The sequence below is a fragment of the Lissotriton vulgaris genome, chromosome 10 (assembly GCF_964263255.1).
Source record: "Lissotriton vulgaris chromosome 10, aLisVul1.2, whole genome shotgun sequence".
Classification (NCBI taxonomy): Eukaryota; Metazoa; Chordata; class Amphibia; order Caudata; family Salamandridae; genus Lissotriton; species Lissotriton vulgaris.
In genome coordinates this window covers 111,471,852-111,487,385 of record NC_141698.1, presented here as the reverse complement: position 1 = coordinate 111,487,385, position 15,534 = coordinate 111,471,852, and the positions used below count along the sequence as shown (strand labels likewise).

Sequence of the window (15,534 nt, the reverse complement as noted above, 5' to 3'; positions counted from 1 at the left end):
TGATCACTTTGAGGTTCAGTTCTCCAACAAAAGTCAGAACCTATGACTGTACTTCCACCCACCCACCAACAATCAAGTTTGCTTTTCAAGACCTGCCTGAACCCGGAACTCCTTGTAACCGTATCTGCTCCGTAGGTAGTCTAATGATGTGATGAAAGGAAAATAAAAAAGAGTGGGAAATGCTTTAGGTCAATACACACAAAGCAGCTACTTGGAAAGGTAGTGATTTGCTTGTCTACAGCCCGGAGCAACCTTCATGTAAGGGGTTAGGACGGGAAACGGTTAGAATAATGTGGGCCCAGCCACGCATGTCCGAACAACACAAGCGCAACCACGCTTGCCTTAACCACTAATATGCATGGTTAAGGTAGTGTGCGGTCTAGCTGCTGAAATGGGTGGGCCCAAGAAGAGGAAAATCGGGAAAGGACGCGTTGAGGTAAGTGGGTCTGGGTTGGGGGGGGGGGTTCAAGACTGGGGGGGGGTTGGGGTTGTTTTCAGGGCTGGGTGGGTCTGAGACGGTTTTAGGGCTGGGGTGTTGGGGAAGTTTCTAGGGCTTGGGGATCAGGGACGTGTTTAAGGCTCGGGGGTTCGGAGTTGTTTTTAGGGCTCGCAGAGGGGGTACTAGTTAACTAGGGGCTGGGTGTGATAAAATTTGATTTGCAAATCTTGATCCCAAAATGTGCATCAACATTATGCAAATTTAATCAGATTTTGCAAACCTACCTATGTGATTATGGGTTAGTTCTCAAATTAACAAATAGCAGCAGGTCACAGAACAATCTGCCTAATTAAGATTCATTAGGCACGTCAAAATTTGTGACGTTCTGTGACTGGTTCCAATCACGGGGTTGGAGGCCTTCTAGAGACAGCACACCACCATTCTTATTATTGCATTCCAAAACGAAACATTTCTTTCTTTAAGCAGCATGTGTTCTTTAGAGGAACCAGGGCTGCTTCAAAACAGGTTTCCATTTTGGAAAACTTCAATAAGATCGGGCACTGATTTCCTGGACCAGTATTTAGACCTCCAAAACTGCCCCATGATTCACAAAAGGGAAGGAGTCCTAAGGAGACCTCTGCCGCTATGGGAACTAGTAATGCCCCCAAACCTGCAAGTCATTATCTGGTCAATGATTTGCAACCGGAACTGCGGTAGCAGTCCATTGATACATACCATACCAACATGAAATTTGGAAGGAACCCTGCTTCCAAACTGTGATTCAATATGCATTGCAAACCCCATTTTGTGATTTGGAAAAACTTCTGAATCGCAAAATGGTGCTAGGAAGTAAGGACAAGCATTGGCAAAGCCAAAAGGGCTCTGCAATCCGAGAGCTCTAGGCATTGTTAATGTCAATGTCTTTTAGCTATGTTGAATAGCAGCTCGTTTACTGTTCAGCATGGCTGAAAGTCATCTAAAAAAAGCGAAGAGGCCGTGCTATCGATAAACTAGGACAATGGCTATAATAGCGACGATGAAGCATATGCAACAAAAAGTATTAAGATGTATAAGACCAGAATTCACTAGACTGTACCATGTTAAATGAAAATAATTTTGAAATTCGCAAGCACAAGTTTTGCTTTCTGAATGTCAGTTGGTATTTGTTTATCATGGATCTCTCACTTGGTCCGGCTGTTAAATTCAATCAAACATATTGAAATGGCTCCTACCTCATATGCAGCAAATGGTGTTGGTGTCAAAGAGCCTGTATTATGCTGAGGCTCGTTTAAGAAAGGGGATTCTAATGTCTGCGGACCTGTTACCTCGGCACATCCAAGAGCATGTAAACATGTCTAGGTACTCTAGCTATGACCAGACTTGTAGAGCGCAGTCACTATTTATAGAAATCACAGTGCTAAACTTGAGCTCTCTGCAAGACGGATTTTAAAATGCTTTACTTTTATTTCGCCCTGCTGTGTTATCTGAAAGAAAAAAAATAGTATATGAGCTATTTGGCTTCGTAAAATGTTTTTTAAGGATGGCTTAAAGTAAATAAAACAAAGCGCCATTGCGCGGCCAACACTGGCCATCATATCGCTTTTTGTAGTAATGTTGAGGGTGGGGGCGAGCCGGATGACATTGAAGCGGGAGGGGGTGGAAGTGATTGGGAAAGCTATTTTATTTATGAGTCCCATGGCGCTATTTGCAAAAAGATTCTGAATGCCACGTTGATGCAACTGTGTATGGAACACAACAACACTGAAAATTACATTTAACACATGTTGGTAATGATGCTGAAACAAGCTTTCTGCGGTTTAAAGCTATGATGATTTGTAAATTATAGACAGTAGAACCTAGCCTGAATTAAATGTCAGAGAGCAATAACATTACCCTGCCTGGAGTTTGCGGAGTTGCACTACGCAAAGTGCAAAAAAACTCTACCGCACTACGCGGTGCTACGCAAGTGGTGGAGTACGGTAGAAAAATGCTGTTCGTGGTGATTGCACAGTGCCGCATGCTTGTCCGAACTGTGCAAACATTGCAAACAGCACCATGCACAGCGCAAGCTTACCTTTTCTGCAGCTCGAGTAGATCTTTTACTCGAGTGGTAGCTTTCTCAACGCGAACAAGCAGTTTCTGAAAGCGAGCAGTCGCGAGCATACGTGACCACTCGCAATGAGAAACCTGACCCCCACGCATTGAGAAATCTCACCGGGAGGTTTATTTTCCACGCTAGTGCCCGCCAACCTGATGTTGGTGATAGCGTACGTGACAAAATGTTGCCGGGAGGTGGATTTTCCTCGCTTGCATGCCCCAACTTGACGTTGGTGAACGCGAGCGAGGAAAAACACTCCGCTCCGCGAAGCAGAGTTTTTCGGAACTCCGCGAGCTAAGAGTAACGCAGAGTGCGGGAAACTCTGCAAAGTCCGCAAGCGAAGCTGGGTTTACCACCAAGGGTTAAATAACATATGAGGAACTGACCAAATCAGTTAGATACCCTCAAGAGCTATCATTGGTATCCAAGGTCTCCATATGTCTTGTCAAAAAATTACTCAGCACAAAATCCGTGCAGAAATAGACATAGATGACCCATAATCACGATCACAAAACTGGAGAAAAAAAACAAGTGAAAAAAAAATAAGACCATGCTTTTCTTAAAAGCATCACAACTGCGCAACACTACTGAATACAGGGGAACCCTATTCACAGAGAACCAGGGTAATAGTTTTATACGGGGAGACAGTGGTTCTAGCGGAAAGATAGACCTATGATTTAGGTAATATACATGCACAATGGGGATACATTTGTAAGGGGCCAAATAATGTATGTGAACAAAAAGAGCTCTCTACACAGTTAGGTCTTCTTAGTTATATATATATATATATACACATACAATAGTAGTATAAATCACTTTCTTAAATTCAAAAAGCAGTATACTTAGTGCAGTGTATCCCCAAGTGAAGCATGGAACCATAAGCGAATATAAACTGTGAATAGTTTAGCAAGAGGTTTCCATAGGTACAAGAAGTGACCATTCAATTATACATGGTGACAGCCTGTGTGTATAGTGACACTGGCTGCTTAAAGGTCCTTTCTGTACACTTGTCGACGACGTTTCAACCCTCCTATGGATGTGGGGTCTCCTCAGGAAGTATAATGTGGGGATATCTGCAGAAAATGCAGAGAGAATTAGGCCTTGTTTTACTGGCACATATGTGAGAGATTTAGAGAGGATAATACGGAAGGTAAGTACCTTGATCTACAGAGGGCGCAGCCTAAGTGAATTGGGAGTGTCCCATATGTGGTGAGGGGAAGGAAAGTGAACTCACATGAGTACCCAGCCGGGTGCTGCATTGTGTGTTCAGGGATGGAAAGGAAAATGGTTAAAATTGTGAAGTTAACAATGATAAGTACAGGGCTCTAGCTAGTGCTGCATGCATCTTACCTCACTGTGAAGCTGGCTCGGTCAGTAATGAATTGAGGACTCTTTCAGTCCTTCTCAGACGGATGGCTGTAGTTTCCACAAGGTTGACATTCAATGGTGTCAAGAAGCTGTGAGCAGAACGATTTTGCTTAGTTAGGAGAAAGGGGGTAGGGGGGGCGGGGTTGTGGGGGGTATGCGGTAGGGTAATGGTGTAGGGAGCTATTTCTTCGATGCCCGTAACTTACTTGGATCGATCTCCGTATGGATAATCAGGCAGACTCCTGAGTAGTCTGGCGTCTTGCCGGTTGATGAGGCTCTCAGTGCGGTGACACCGTGAGCTCATAGTGCACTCTCTTTTAAATGTATGGGCTAGTGAAATTCCCGCGAAAAATCGCCGGACAGGCTGGAAAGAAGAGTGCAGCTGCACCGTTCGTTCGACCGATCTGTGCTGCATTGTCATGGCAACCGTTTTCGGGTCTGCCAGCGCACGCGTGTCACGTTACTGCGTAACTGAACGTGCTACCTATTAACGTTGTGGGAGTCATGGCGATGTATGGAAATATGCGAGCCATGGCAGTATGAGCATAGTGACATTTCTGTTAACCGCATGTGTGCAAGATGATGCAATTTGTACAGCAACGTATATTGTCAGCGTAACTGTCTCGCATGCATAGTAATACAATTCGACTGTTGTAACCGGTAAGTGGATGATAGTATTGCACACAATATGTTATCAACAATAACAAACAGCAACAAACAATAATAAGCCCCATCTGTCATGAACAACTGGATTGGTTCATGCTCACATACTATGTATCTCAAGAATGACATTACCTATTATGTATTATTGATGACTATAGTGGGGCAGGTGGGACAGTTGGCCCTACCTATAGAGAGTGTGTGTGTTCTGTGTGGATCTTCTGTTTAAAATATTATCGTCAGTGGGTTGCTAGCAGGAATATCTAAAAATTTGCAGTAGCTATTCTCAGTGTAAATTTGTGACAAATCCTCACCACTCATTGGCCGAATTCAGTCCTGCTTCAATTGAACTGACTCTATCCATCTGCACTCTATGTGTTGAAGGGTAATGGTCAGGTCACAGCCTCTTTCTGGGAGAGTAGCTATGGCTATCATTTGCCATCTGATTTGGTCGGCTGTATGATTTTTCTCCATGAAATGAGGCACCATAGGTGCATTGAGGACCGACCTGTGTATGCGGCATCTATGTTAGCTAATTCTGGCCTTGACTGGTTGTTGGATTTGGCCTATGTATGCCAAATTGCATGGACACCAGATGCAGTATACCGTGTTCCGCGTGTTGCAGTTGGAAAAGCCTTCTAGGGTGTGTTTGACATTGCCGTGTTCAAAAGTAGTGGTATTGAATGTGAAATCACAGCACACGCAGTTACCGCATTTATGGTGTCCTTTGATACTGGGTAGGCCCTATGCTCTTGTAAGGGTGTTTGGCGCCTTCACCTTTGCGTCAGTGGCTGATTTTACAAGATGGTCTTTGAGGTTTTTTCCTCTTTTGTATGCAAAGTTCGATGGTAGGGTCCATACTTTTGATAATGTCCCATTTTTTTATGATCAGATTGCGGATTTCAGTAGTGTGGATACAAAAGGTAGTGTCGCACACTATTTTATCTTTGGTTTTGAGAAGTTCGTCCCTTGGACAGTACCAGGATCATTTTAGTGATCTTTTTATTAGCCTGTTCGGGTACCCTCTGGATACGAGTTTTTGTCTAAGTGTTTCAGCTTCCCTCATGTAATCCTCTTTATGTGTGCAGTTACGACGGATTCTGAGAAACTGCCCAAATGGAAGGCCGTCTCTCAGAACCCGTGGATGTTGGCTTCGGTAGGAAAGTAATGTGTTCCTTTCAGTTGTCTTTCTGTGTAGGGAGGTGTAAAGTGCTCCATTGTCATGGGTGATGTTAAGGTCTAAGAATGCTATGGATGAGTCATGAGTAGTAGATGTGAAGGTCAGATGAGTTAGTACCGTGTTCAAATGAGTGACAAAGTCCTGGAACATACTCTGTTCCTGTCCAGATGACGAAGATGCTGTCGATATACCGCTTCCAACATTTGATGTTGGAGTGGTACACATTGTCATTGTTGAGGACGTATTGGTGTTCTACAAGGTCCATGTAAATGTTTACCAGATTGGGGGCAAAAATCGCCCCCATGCTGGTCCCAGAGCATTGCTCATAGTAGTGGCCCCCTGGAACAAAATAGTTGCATTGCAGGGCAATGCTTAGAATACTGATAATGAAGCTGGTGGGCACCTGAGTGGGTTTGGGACGTTTTTCTAAGAGGCTTTCTATTGCTTTTATACTTTCCTCTTGGGGTATGTTAGTATAGAGGGAGCTTATGTCAAGGGTTGCCAGTAGGTCGTAGCCTAGAATGAAGGGCATCCCCTCTACTAAGTTTATCATGAAGGTTGTATCTTTAACGTATGTGTCTTGTAAAGGGACAAAGTCACGTATGAAGTAATCTATGTCTGCCCCTAGAGGTTCGAGAACAGAGCCACACCCTGATAGTATTGGGCGGCCTGGGAGGTTAGTGGTGCTCTCATGTATTTTAGGTATGGTGTAAAATACCGGGGCTCTCGGGTTGTCTGCATTGAGGAACTCAAACTCTTTTTGAGAGATGTACCCTTCGTCTTTGGCCTTTGTAGTAATCAGAAGAATATCTCTACGAATTTGGGGAAATGGATTGGCTTTAAGCTTCCTGTAGTGTTTGTTTTCATTAATTTGTTTCTGTATTTCAGCTTCATAGGATGTGCGGTCTTGAACTACTATCCCGCCACCCTTATCTGCAGGTTTGAGAATAATAGAATCATCTTTTTTTAGAGCCAGTAAAGCTTGGTGTTCTTGAAGAGTAATATTGTATGGAACATAGGACCTTGTAGTTTTAATATTATCAACACCATGTATAATCAGTTTCTCAAAGGCTAGCAATGCGGGTGGTATCATCCCATTTGTGGGATAGAAAGTCGAAGTGGTCTCAATCCAGTGCAAGAATCTTGTGGCATAGGGTCTTTATCCCTGAAGAAAAGTCTCAGCCTAATTTTCCTAAAGAATTGGAAGATCTCTGTTTTAAAGGAAAAGAAATTAGCTCTCTCAGTGATGACGTAGGAGAGACCTTTGCTAAGCAGAGAAGTTTCTGCCGATGACATGCTTGGATAAATTAAAAATAGGAATGGTATCCACATGGTTAACTTGGTACAACTGCGCAACACAGCACATGACCATTGTTCCCAGAAATCGGAGTGATGGGCAAAACATCCCGCTGTACCAAATAATTCAACTTAACAAAAGCGAAAATTGTACCATGGGTTGTTATGGTAACAAAATCTGAACTAAAAAAAAAACAAATCGGTATAATGTAGATGGAAAATCATCAGATCAGCATGTACATTCAATAAAGGACATCTCCACAACTCCCTTTAAGCTCACATGACCAGGTTACATGTATACGGGAGGAGAAAACATGTGCATGAGGTGCCAATAGAAGGAAGGTCTAACCTGAGCTGACGTCGGTGGAACAAAGGCACCATGAACATATAACAGGAAAATGCAAAAAAACAAAAAGAAATGCAGACATGAAACTGTTTACAATGTTTAAAGAACCAGATGTATAGGGCACGGAGCAGCGGCAGTACCTTGAAACTAGAAACACAAAACTCACAAATAAGTAAGCATTATAAAAGTAAACATAAGATGTTTGGTTTGTATTCAAGAACAACCGCAATCGTTTGAACTGACCTATGTCTCTCTGCACAGCTTAAATAAGATAACTTCGCTGGTGAGAACACAAGTGTGCTGCATATGGGGTGACATGTAAAGGGCAAAATTTAGATTCGAGAAACTGGCATAGAGCTTTTTGTAGTAATGTAGACAGGAGTGGGAGAGGTGAGATGACAACACCGAACCGAGAGGGGGTAGGAGGGATAGGGAGAGCTATTTTCTTATGAGTCCCAGGCTAATATAAGCCGTTTGGATGGGAGAGAAATCTGGCTGGGGTTGGGATAGAGAGGGTGGAAGGCGGAAAGAGGCAGAAGGAGACGGAGGACAGACCGAGTGAAAACACGAGGACTTGTGTGGAGTGCTCAAACACAAAGAAAAAAGTAGCTCATAAAATGGGAGAAGTGGATAAACAAGTACTTGATCCATGCTCTGGAGACAAATAAACACAAGAAGAAGCATGACATGCATGCCATTGGCAAATGGGGACAAAGGATATTAGCGCAACAATGGAGCGAGTAAATGGTAAGCCTATGGGCAGGCTGAAGCCCACAGATTGGAAACAACAGGTCTCTTCGAGGCAGTGCATGCACTGTGTAGCCAAGACCTAAAAAGATATTTTGCAGTTGTAACCCCGTGATTTTGAGTATTGCAGGGTTTGCAATCTCAAAATCCTTTAGTATATGCCCCATGTTCCCACCTAAATGGTGCTATGTTGTCCCAATAAAAGAACAGACAGTAACTTATGCACCCAATATGAGTTGGATAAGCTATGACAATAAAAACACAATATCTACTTTGTACAGGGATCGACGTTTCAAAGTCAAGGGGGATTAAAAGCAAAAAGAGAATTAAGTGCCTTTATGGTTTCCATCGTAAAACGGGTATTTTCTCAGTATTACAGGTCTAAAAAAATCACTTTTAACATACATTATTTAACATAAAAACATGTCCTCAGTGGATCACCTGGTTACCCTTTTGTTTTTTTACATACATTTCATTAAGCTGTCAAGTAAAAACAGTCTAGGAGTCAAGAAAAGAAAACATTTTTAAGAAGTACAAATACTACATTTCTGAAAGTGTCCATTGTTTAATTGCCCACAAATGTCATGTTCCATAATCCACACAAGCCCAGGTAATATTGAGAATACATTTAAAACAATTAAATGAAAAGTATTTTAATATAATACATGTACATTTAAGATGAAGTGAGACATGATTGTATATAAATAATAAAAAAAATATAAATACAATTACTAGTGCAGAATATAGGCGTTGGTGTGGGAAGTAGTGACAGAGAAACATGTGCCTGGATGCAAGTGTAAGTATAGGGGCGATTTGAAATGCCTAAAGCTTCAACATCTTTTGAAAAATATGTCTGGCCTTTACCTGAAATTAAAACATTAAAAAAACGCCTGGATGGCATAGTAATACTGATATGCTAACCATATAAACAGCTGTAGAATAAGTCTATCATACTGAAGTTGTTTAATGATTAAGCGCGATAGTACTTCCTGAAATAGAAGGCAGTTAGATTAGTGTAATGCACTTACTGTAGGGCTGGTATCTGGACTCTTCAAGTAAGCAAGAAGTATGTCAAATATCGTTGGTAACCAATCACATTTGACATTGACTAAAAAAAAAAAGAAAACAAGTTAAAACAAATTAGAACTCTAAACACATTAAACTAGTATGATGTGCATCATGTTCTACCTTTTTTGAAGAAATCACATCTAAATATTTGTATTACCATATACGAGGCAGTTACAATACAACTTGTATATGGTAGCAAGTACCTTGGAACTGATGTTTGCCAGCTAACAATTCCAAGGTAGCAGCAATGTCTTAGATGCATTGGTAGTTTAACTGAGGCACCCTTGATATCTAGTGTTGCAAATAAATACTAGTCCAATATTGTGATAACTTCTCGCAGCATTCTATTGCCCTTTGGGGCCTGTTTAGTTTAGAATCTGTCCACCTAAGGGATTAGAAAATATCCACATACTGCCTAAACCTGCTATTGCAATATAAGGAAGTTGTTGTGCTTCACTTTATTATCATTTCTGAAAAGTGGTGATGCATTCAGTGAGTTTAGGCAACATACCCGATTTATAATCCCACACAGAAACCTGGCGGCATAAGGTGATCTCTTCCCATCTTAGATTTCCGGCCTGAAACCCAAAATCATAATCCAGGAAGGCTTTCAAATTACTTAGTGTGTGCTCAATTGCCTAATGCCTGATTTGCATCATCCAGAGAGGACTTTAAGTACATACTAGAGATGTTCTTTGCTTTCTCACAATAGCAACGGCCCTTTTCATGGTAACCGGATACGTTTAATAAAGCTAAACTTTTAGACTGTCACTATATAGGACAAGTGTGACCCATTTTCTTTCGAACAGCATGAATCCTCTTATTTGCCTTGTCTGATGGGAACCCTGCAGTATTAACAACTAGGTTTGGGGTACTTTTTCTTGCTGTAAGCAATATTGAACAGTTTTGCACTTGCCTCCCTTGACCTCATCTCTGCCATTAGGAGGAATTCTGCATCTACATCAAAAAGGCTGCCTCGTGGGTTAATGTTATCTTTTCAATGCCTAATGGTCTTGAAATGTTTGTTGGCCTAGAAGGTATGGATAGCACTTTAGAGGTTGAGGGTCAAAGAAGCCCTGTGAGGAATTTTCAGTGCTGTAATTCTCTTGACATCTGTTGAAAGTTGATCTACATTTTTAAGAGTCAAGTTTGCATTGCCTCTTGTACCCTTTAGGGACCAAAGTCATTGGTGTTGTTCAAAATCAAATATAGCTTTTCCTGTACGTCCTGTATTGTCTTTTTTGGAAAGCAACCCTATTGGAAGTCAAAGTATGTTTGATGGCTTTCAAGTACAACATTTCTGAGTCTTTAACCCGAACTATTGGATGTATTGTGGATCAAGAGAATTTGAATGCCATAACATAACCATTGAAAACGAAAGTATCAGTGCCATCATTTCGGACTCCTCATTTTGACAGAATTATTTAAATCAGCAGTCTTGTTAAACTAATGCAAACCATTGTTATCGGTGCCTAAACTTCAATCTTGAGAGCCCAGTCTGGATCACAGCACTCCCCATCATCCTCCTCACACTGTCTTTTTTTGATCCAAAAATATTAACCCACAGTATTCAATCAAGGGCTTATTTACGAAACAGGTAGGAAGGTCAAATGAAGAAGAATTCCAGTACACAAAGCTCTGCTTGTTTACATACTGTTTCACTTGAGCCTGCTTGATCTCAATGCTCAAGTTAATCTTTTATCTGTTCGAATGGAGTAGTTTGAAAAGGTCTACTTGCTTGGTTACCTGCTTTTGGTACTTGTGTTATTTAAAAGGTAGAAATCAAGTGCATATTCCTTTACCTCTCCGGAGGACTGAGCAAAAAGTATCTTTCCACCTTTTTTCATACTTGCATGCATTAATTCTCATCTTTCCACATTTTTTCTTCTTGCTGACGATGGTTGTGGAATTTAATCAAATATCTACGTCTCCATGGGGCAGGTTGCTTCATAGATCTACTTGTCCTGTAACAAAATACACTTGTCCCTTTGGTGCCATGTAGTGCAGCGACAAATTATGGCAGCAATCTCATTATAAAAGAGCTCTGATATAGCCTCTCTGATTATGCCAGGGCTCATAACATAGTAGTATTTGAATACTTGCAATCCCCTTATGTTGCCACGTTTCCACAGATCTACATACTGGGGCTGAAGGTAGTGGTAAGCAATAGTTCCGAGGTTAGAATGTCCTTTTGAGTCTGTGCAAATCTAGCAACTTGCATGTTTTAAGGGTTTTCAACAACTCTCCTCTAATCTTTTCCCATACTGAGAAATGTTGGAAATTTACTCCTGACAATGGCAGACGTAAACCTTCTTCCAGAGTTAGGAAAAAAGTGGTTGAAGGGAAAGTGAACTTTCAAACACTCAAATTTTCGCATGAGCAAACCTACACATGCACATTTGCTCATGCTAAAATGCAGTTAACAAATATTTTCTAGGAGTACTATTTCTTGTCCTACTTCTGTAAATTCTTGGCAATTCACGAATGATGTAGAGCTGCACTTAATGCATGGACATATACCATGGGTGCGCTTTTTAGACTTTGTTTAATAATTGGGCCCCTAATTTGGTTTGGCTTTTACCATGACATTTTGCGTTTATTAAAATAGTCTCTCTCTGTTTTGGCCGACTTCACTGTGAGTGACAGCATTCTGCTCTTTCACAATGAGCATATCGGCACACAAAGTAGTTTTGTTCAGTGCCAGTAACTACTGTGGCCTTGTGTGCTTTTTATAGACATTTTTTTCCTTTTGTTAGTGTTTGTTCTAATGGTGATGGCCTAGCAGCTCCCAAACCAGTAAGGTTTTAAAAACAAAATGCCAAAATAATTCACACATTGACAAAATTAAAAAGCGGACTGCCAATTTCAGACCTACTGGCTTTGCCAAAGCTTGTTTATTTTTGTTTCCCATAATCTTAGTCAAACTGATTTTCAATTATGAATATTTTTGGGAAATACCATCATGCAACAACACGTTACTAAATGATGCTGCAAAGAAAATGTACCTGAAATTTTACAATAGTTTAGCAACATGTTTTTTTCCTGCTTTCATTTTTTTATGAACTTTAAAGTATCATCAATCTTGCTTTCAGGCTTCTGCAAATATTTGCATCAAATCAGAGAGCATTCTGGGAGCATTTTACATAGCCCCATATTGCTAAATTTTGAAAACATGTGCACACATTTTTATACTGGAACCACTGTCAGTAGTGCAGTCAGAGCTTACAACATGTACTTAGAGCGCTCACCCTAATAATAAAGGCTTTCAATTAATGAACCATAAATACAAGTTTGAACAGAATTAACACATGGACAAACATATCACCGTAACTGCAGACAGTGCCCTTCCCCGATCCATTATGTGGTACTGCAAACTGGCAGCCAAAGGGTTTAAACTGCAGGGGGTTGGGTCTACTTGACCCAAGGACAAACTACACATGAAAACCTGTTGTCCTTGACCCCAAACAATATGTCCTGGGCGTCTGGCTATAGTAATTCCACATCGCTGTGCGATTTTAGAAATTACCTTCTTTGTTTTTTGTCAATAAAAGTTATGGTTCATTTAACAGGCAATGGAGAAATAGAACTAAGATACACGGTGTTGCAACCCAAAATGTACGTAATGTTCCTTAAGAAGATTCTCACTTGGCTAAAAAATATGAAAGAGCAAAAAATAACTTCAGCCTGAGACCAGTTGTACTCAGTTTCTAGCCTACAAGAGTGTATCCAAAACATTTTGCTACCCGAGTATGCATACATCTTAGATGTTCAAGCCATATCAATATGTTTTCATAGTATCTGGTACTCCCACCACTTAGGAAGAGATGGTCTTGCTATTTGAGTCAGTGTTTATAAATAATAGTGAAAACTCATGACAGAAAAGAAAATTAACTTACCTGTAATTTTTTTCATGAAATTACTAAATAAACCTCATTCTTTCTAGTTAGGACTGCAGGAAAGCAAGTAAATATCTAGAGGCAAGATCCTATGTCCTTCAGGAGGCGGCTTTCAAAGTGAACTAAGCTTAACTGGGATAACTCTCGCTGTACTGTGTGCTGAAATTCTAGTGGTACTTGGGCAGCACTAAAGTGACAGAGCAGTTTGATCTCCTTAGAGCCTTTTTGTTTTTAAATGAAAATCTAGTGTTGCAGTTACACGGGCAGTTTACATGGTTTAAAAATTGTTACATGATTTGCACATTGGAAGGACTTTTGTATGCTTTATGAATAATAATGAAGATCCTATAATGGTCAACTAAACATCTCAACAGAAACATTAGGAACAAGAACATTGTAAGGCTGGAAATTAAAAGTGCATAAAGTAAGGAAACCAGGGCCTAGCATTATCAAAGTATACTGAAAGAGTTTGGAAAAAAATTATTCTACAAATCAGACTTGAAACTCTTTTAAAATGTAGAAAAAAAGTTGAAGGTGCATCTCTTTAAATAACATCTCGAATATCACTGAACTGCACTTCACAACTAGTGCCTGCAAGTCTTCAGTAATTGGAGTTTTACAGAACAGATCTATGTGTTCGCAAAGAGTACTGACTAAAAGAGCTGTCACCTCATCATGTTAGTCTAAACGGTGCAAAACACACTTACTTTCCTTGTAGCTGAGTTTATACTCCGCGTTCTGGCTTATTGAGTGCCACTAAATCAATGAGCTTCCTTTCTTTACTCCCGAGTTCCCCTTTCACGCTTTTTTTTCTGTCTGTGTGGGCCCACACCGTGGCCCACCAATGAGTCTATTGTCAGTGTTTTTGTATTTGTATTTGTATTTCCTGGTATGTGTGCTCCTCCTATTGTCCGTCTTTTCTGTGTAAGGGCACACACATCCTTAGAAAAACTTCAAATATATAGTTTTAGTTTCAAGTGACATTTTGATTTCTTTACATGAGTGTACCCTTTTATGTGGTTTGTGTTCAAGCATATATATACCATATAGTGCATTTTCTTTTTCGTCATGGGCGCAACGCTGTACTGAATGGTACTCCTCTACTTTGCAGAAATAGCTATTTAAGGGTTCCAACGGGACTTAAAGTATGATATTGTACTGCTAGTACTTAAAGACAATGAATAAGAGCTGGGATGTTAGAATCTGTTTGTAGGCACACCATGGTGGAGGGTAAGTGGCAAGCCTTGCAAATCCACAGAAATGCACCTGAGAGGAGAAACATGAAATATTTATTTGTGTCTAAAATAACCTGGGCAAAAAGTAATGGAGGATCTAGTGTAGGATACTGAGAGAGAAGCATTTCGGTTAAACTGTATAAAAGAGGGAGTTTCTTTTTTTTACTATACTGGTTCTCTCAATTAAGGTATACACTATTCAGATACAATATCATCTTGCATAAACTGTGTAGATCGCATTCGCAGGACACACTTTCATCACCTCTTTATTGAACAAGAGCGCTACAGGAACCTTTAGGGTATTCAAACCACTATCCATGTGAATTGTGTAGCCCATATATTCTGTTTTTAGCTGTCTGAACAATTTACAAAGGTCGTAATTCATGTCATAGAAAAAATATTTTATTTAGAACAAGGTCTTATACTCAGCCAAAGACTGGATGCAAAATCTCTTTTAATCCTTAAAAAACACAATTATATTTAAGCAAACTGCTATTGAAATTAAATCCTAATAAAAGTAAAAAATAATTCATATTTAATAATGATCTGCTTTCACAAAACTCCAAAACTGGATAAAAACAAAATGAAAAATGTTCTACTGGTGCTCTACCCAAAGAAATATATTTAGCACAACACTGTATTTCTAAAAACACCCTAGTAGTGAGATTTTTTATTTAAATTTCATTACTTTGAATATCAATTAACTAAATGTAATTACCTAACAAGAAAGTGGAACACCAGTCTCAACTCAATAGTGTTACACTGTTATGCGTTAACTTAGAGCTACTGAAGCTATGCATTTCAGTAACCAATCAGTGTTCGCATATTTATGGTTTGCCACACTTTCCACATAACCCATCTTTTGTATAATTTTCATATTTCAATAGCTGTAAGGTATGAGCATAAAGGGCTAGAGGCTTTGCAAAGGTTACCTCGCCTACTTTCAGTTGCTGATTTCTGTATTTGGAAGTTAAACTGAATGGTACTGACAGCGTGGAACTCTTGCCCAGACAGTAATTAATGAGTGGTAAAATGTCAAAATGTCTCACTACTAGTACCGCAGAATGTGCTCTATTATGCCTTATAATTAGCATTTTTGTTGCATAATTTAGTCAGCCCTGCTGCATAATTTAGTCCTACTGCTGCATAAATCCAATGGTCATGCAATACCTATCCAGTGATTAAGCATTCAGAAGCCTGA

The 15,534-nt window shown here is 40.2% G+C and overlaps 1 protein-coding gene across 1 annotated transcript in view; it reads right to left on the bottom strand.

The window, feature by feature from the left end:
- The window catches only part of BRAT1 (BRCA1 associated ATM activator 1), a 191,940-nt gene that overhangs the window by 36,849 nt on the left and 139,557 nt on the right, over window positions 1–15,534 (bottom strand). The window contains exon 10 of the mRNA XM_086940635.1: window positions 9,163–9,242. Within this exon, the coding sequence (XP_086796761.1) occupies window positions 9,163–9,242 (80 nt within the window). The remainder of the gene's footprint in view (window positions 1–9,162; window positions 9,243–15,534) is intronic.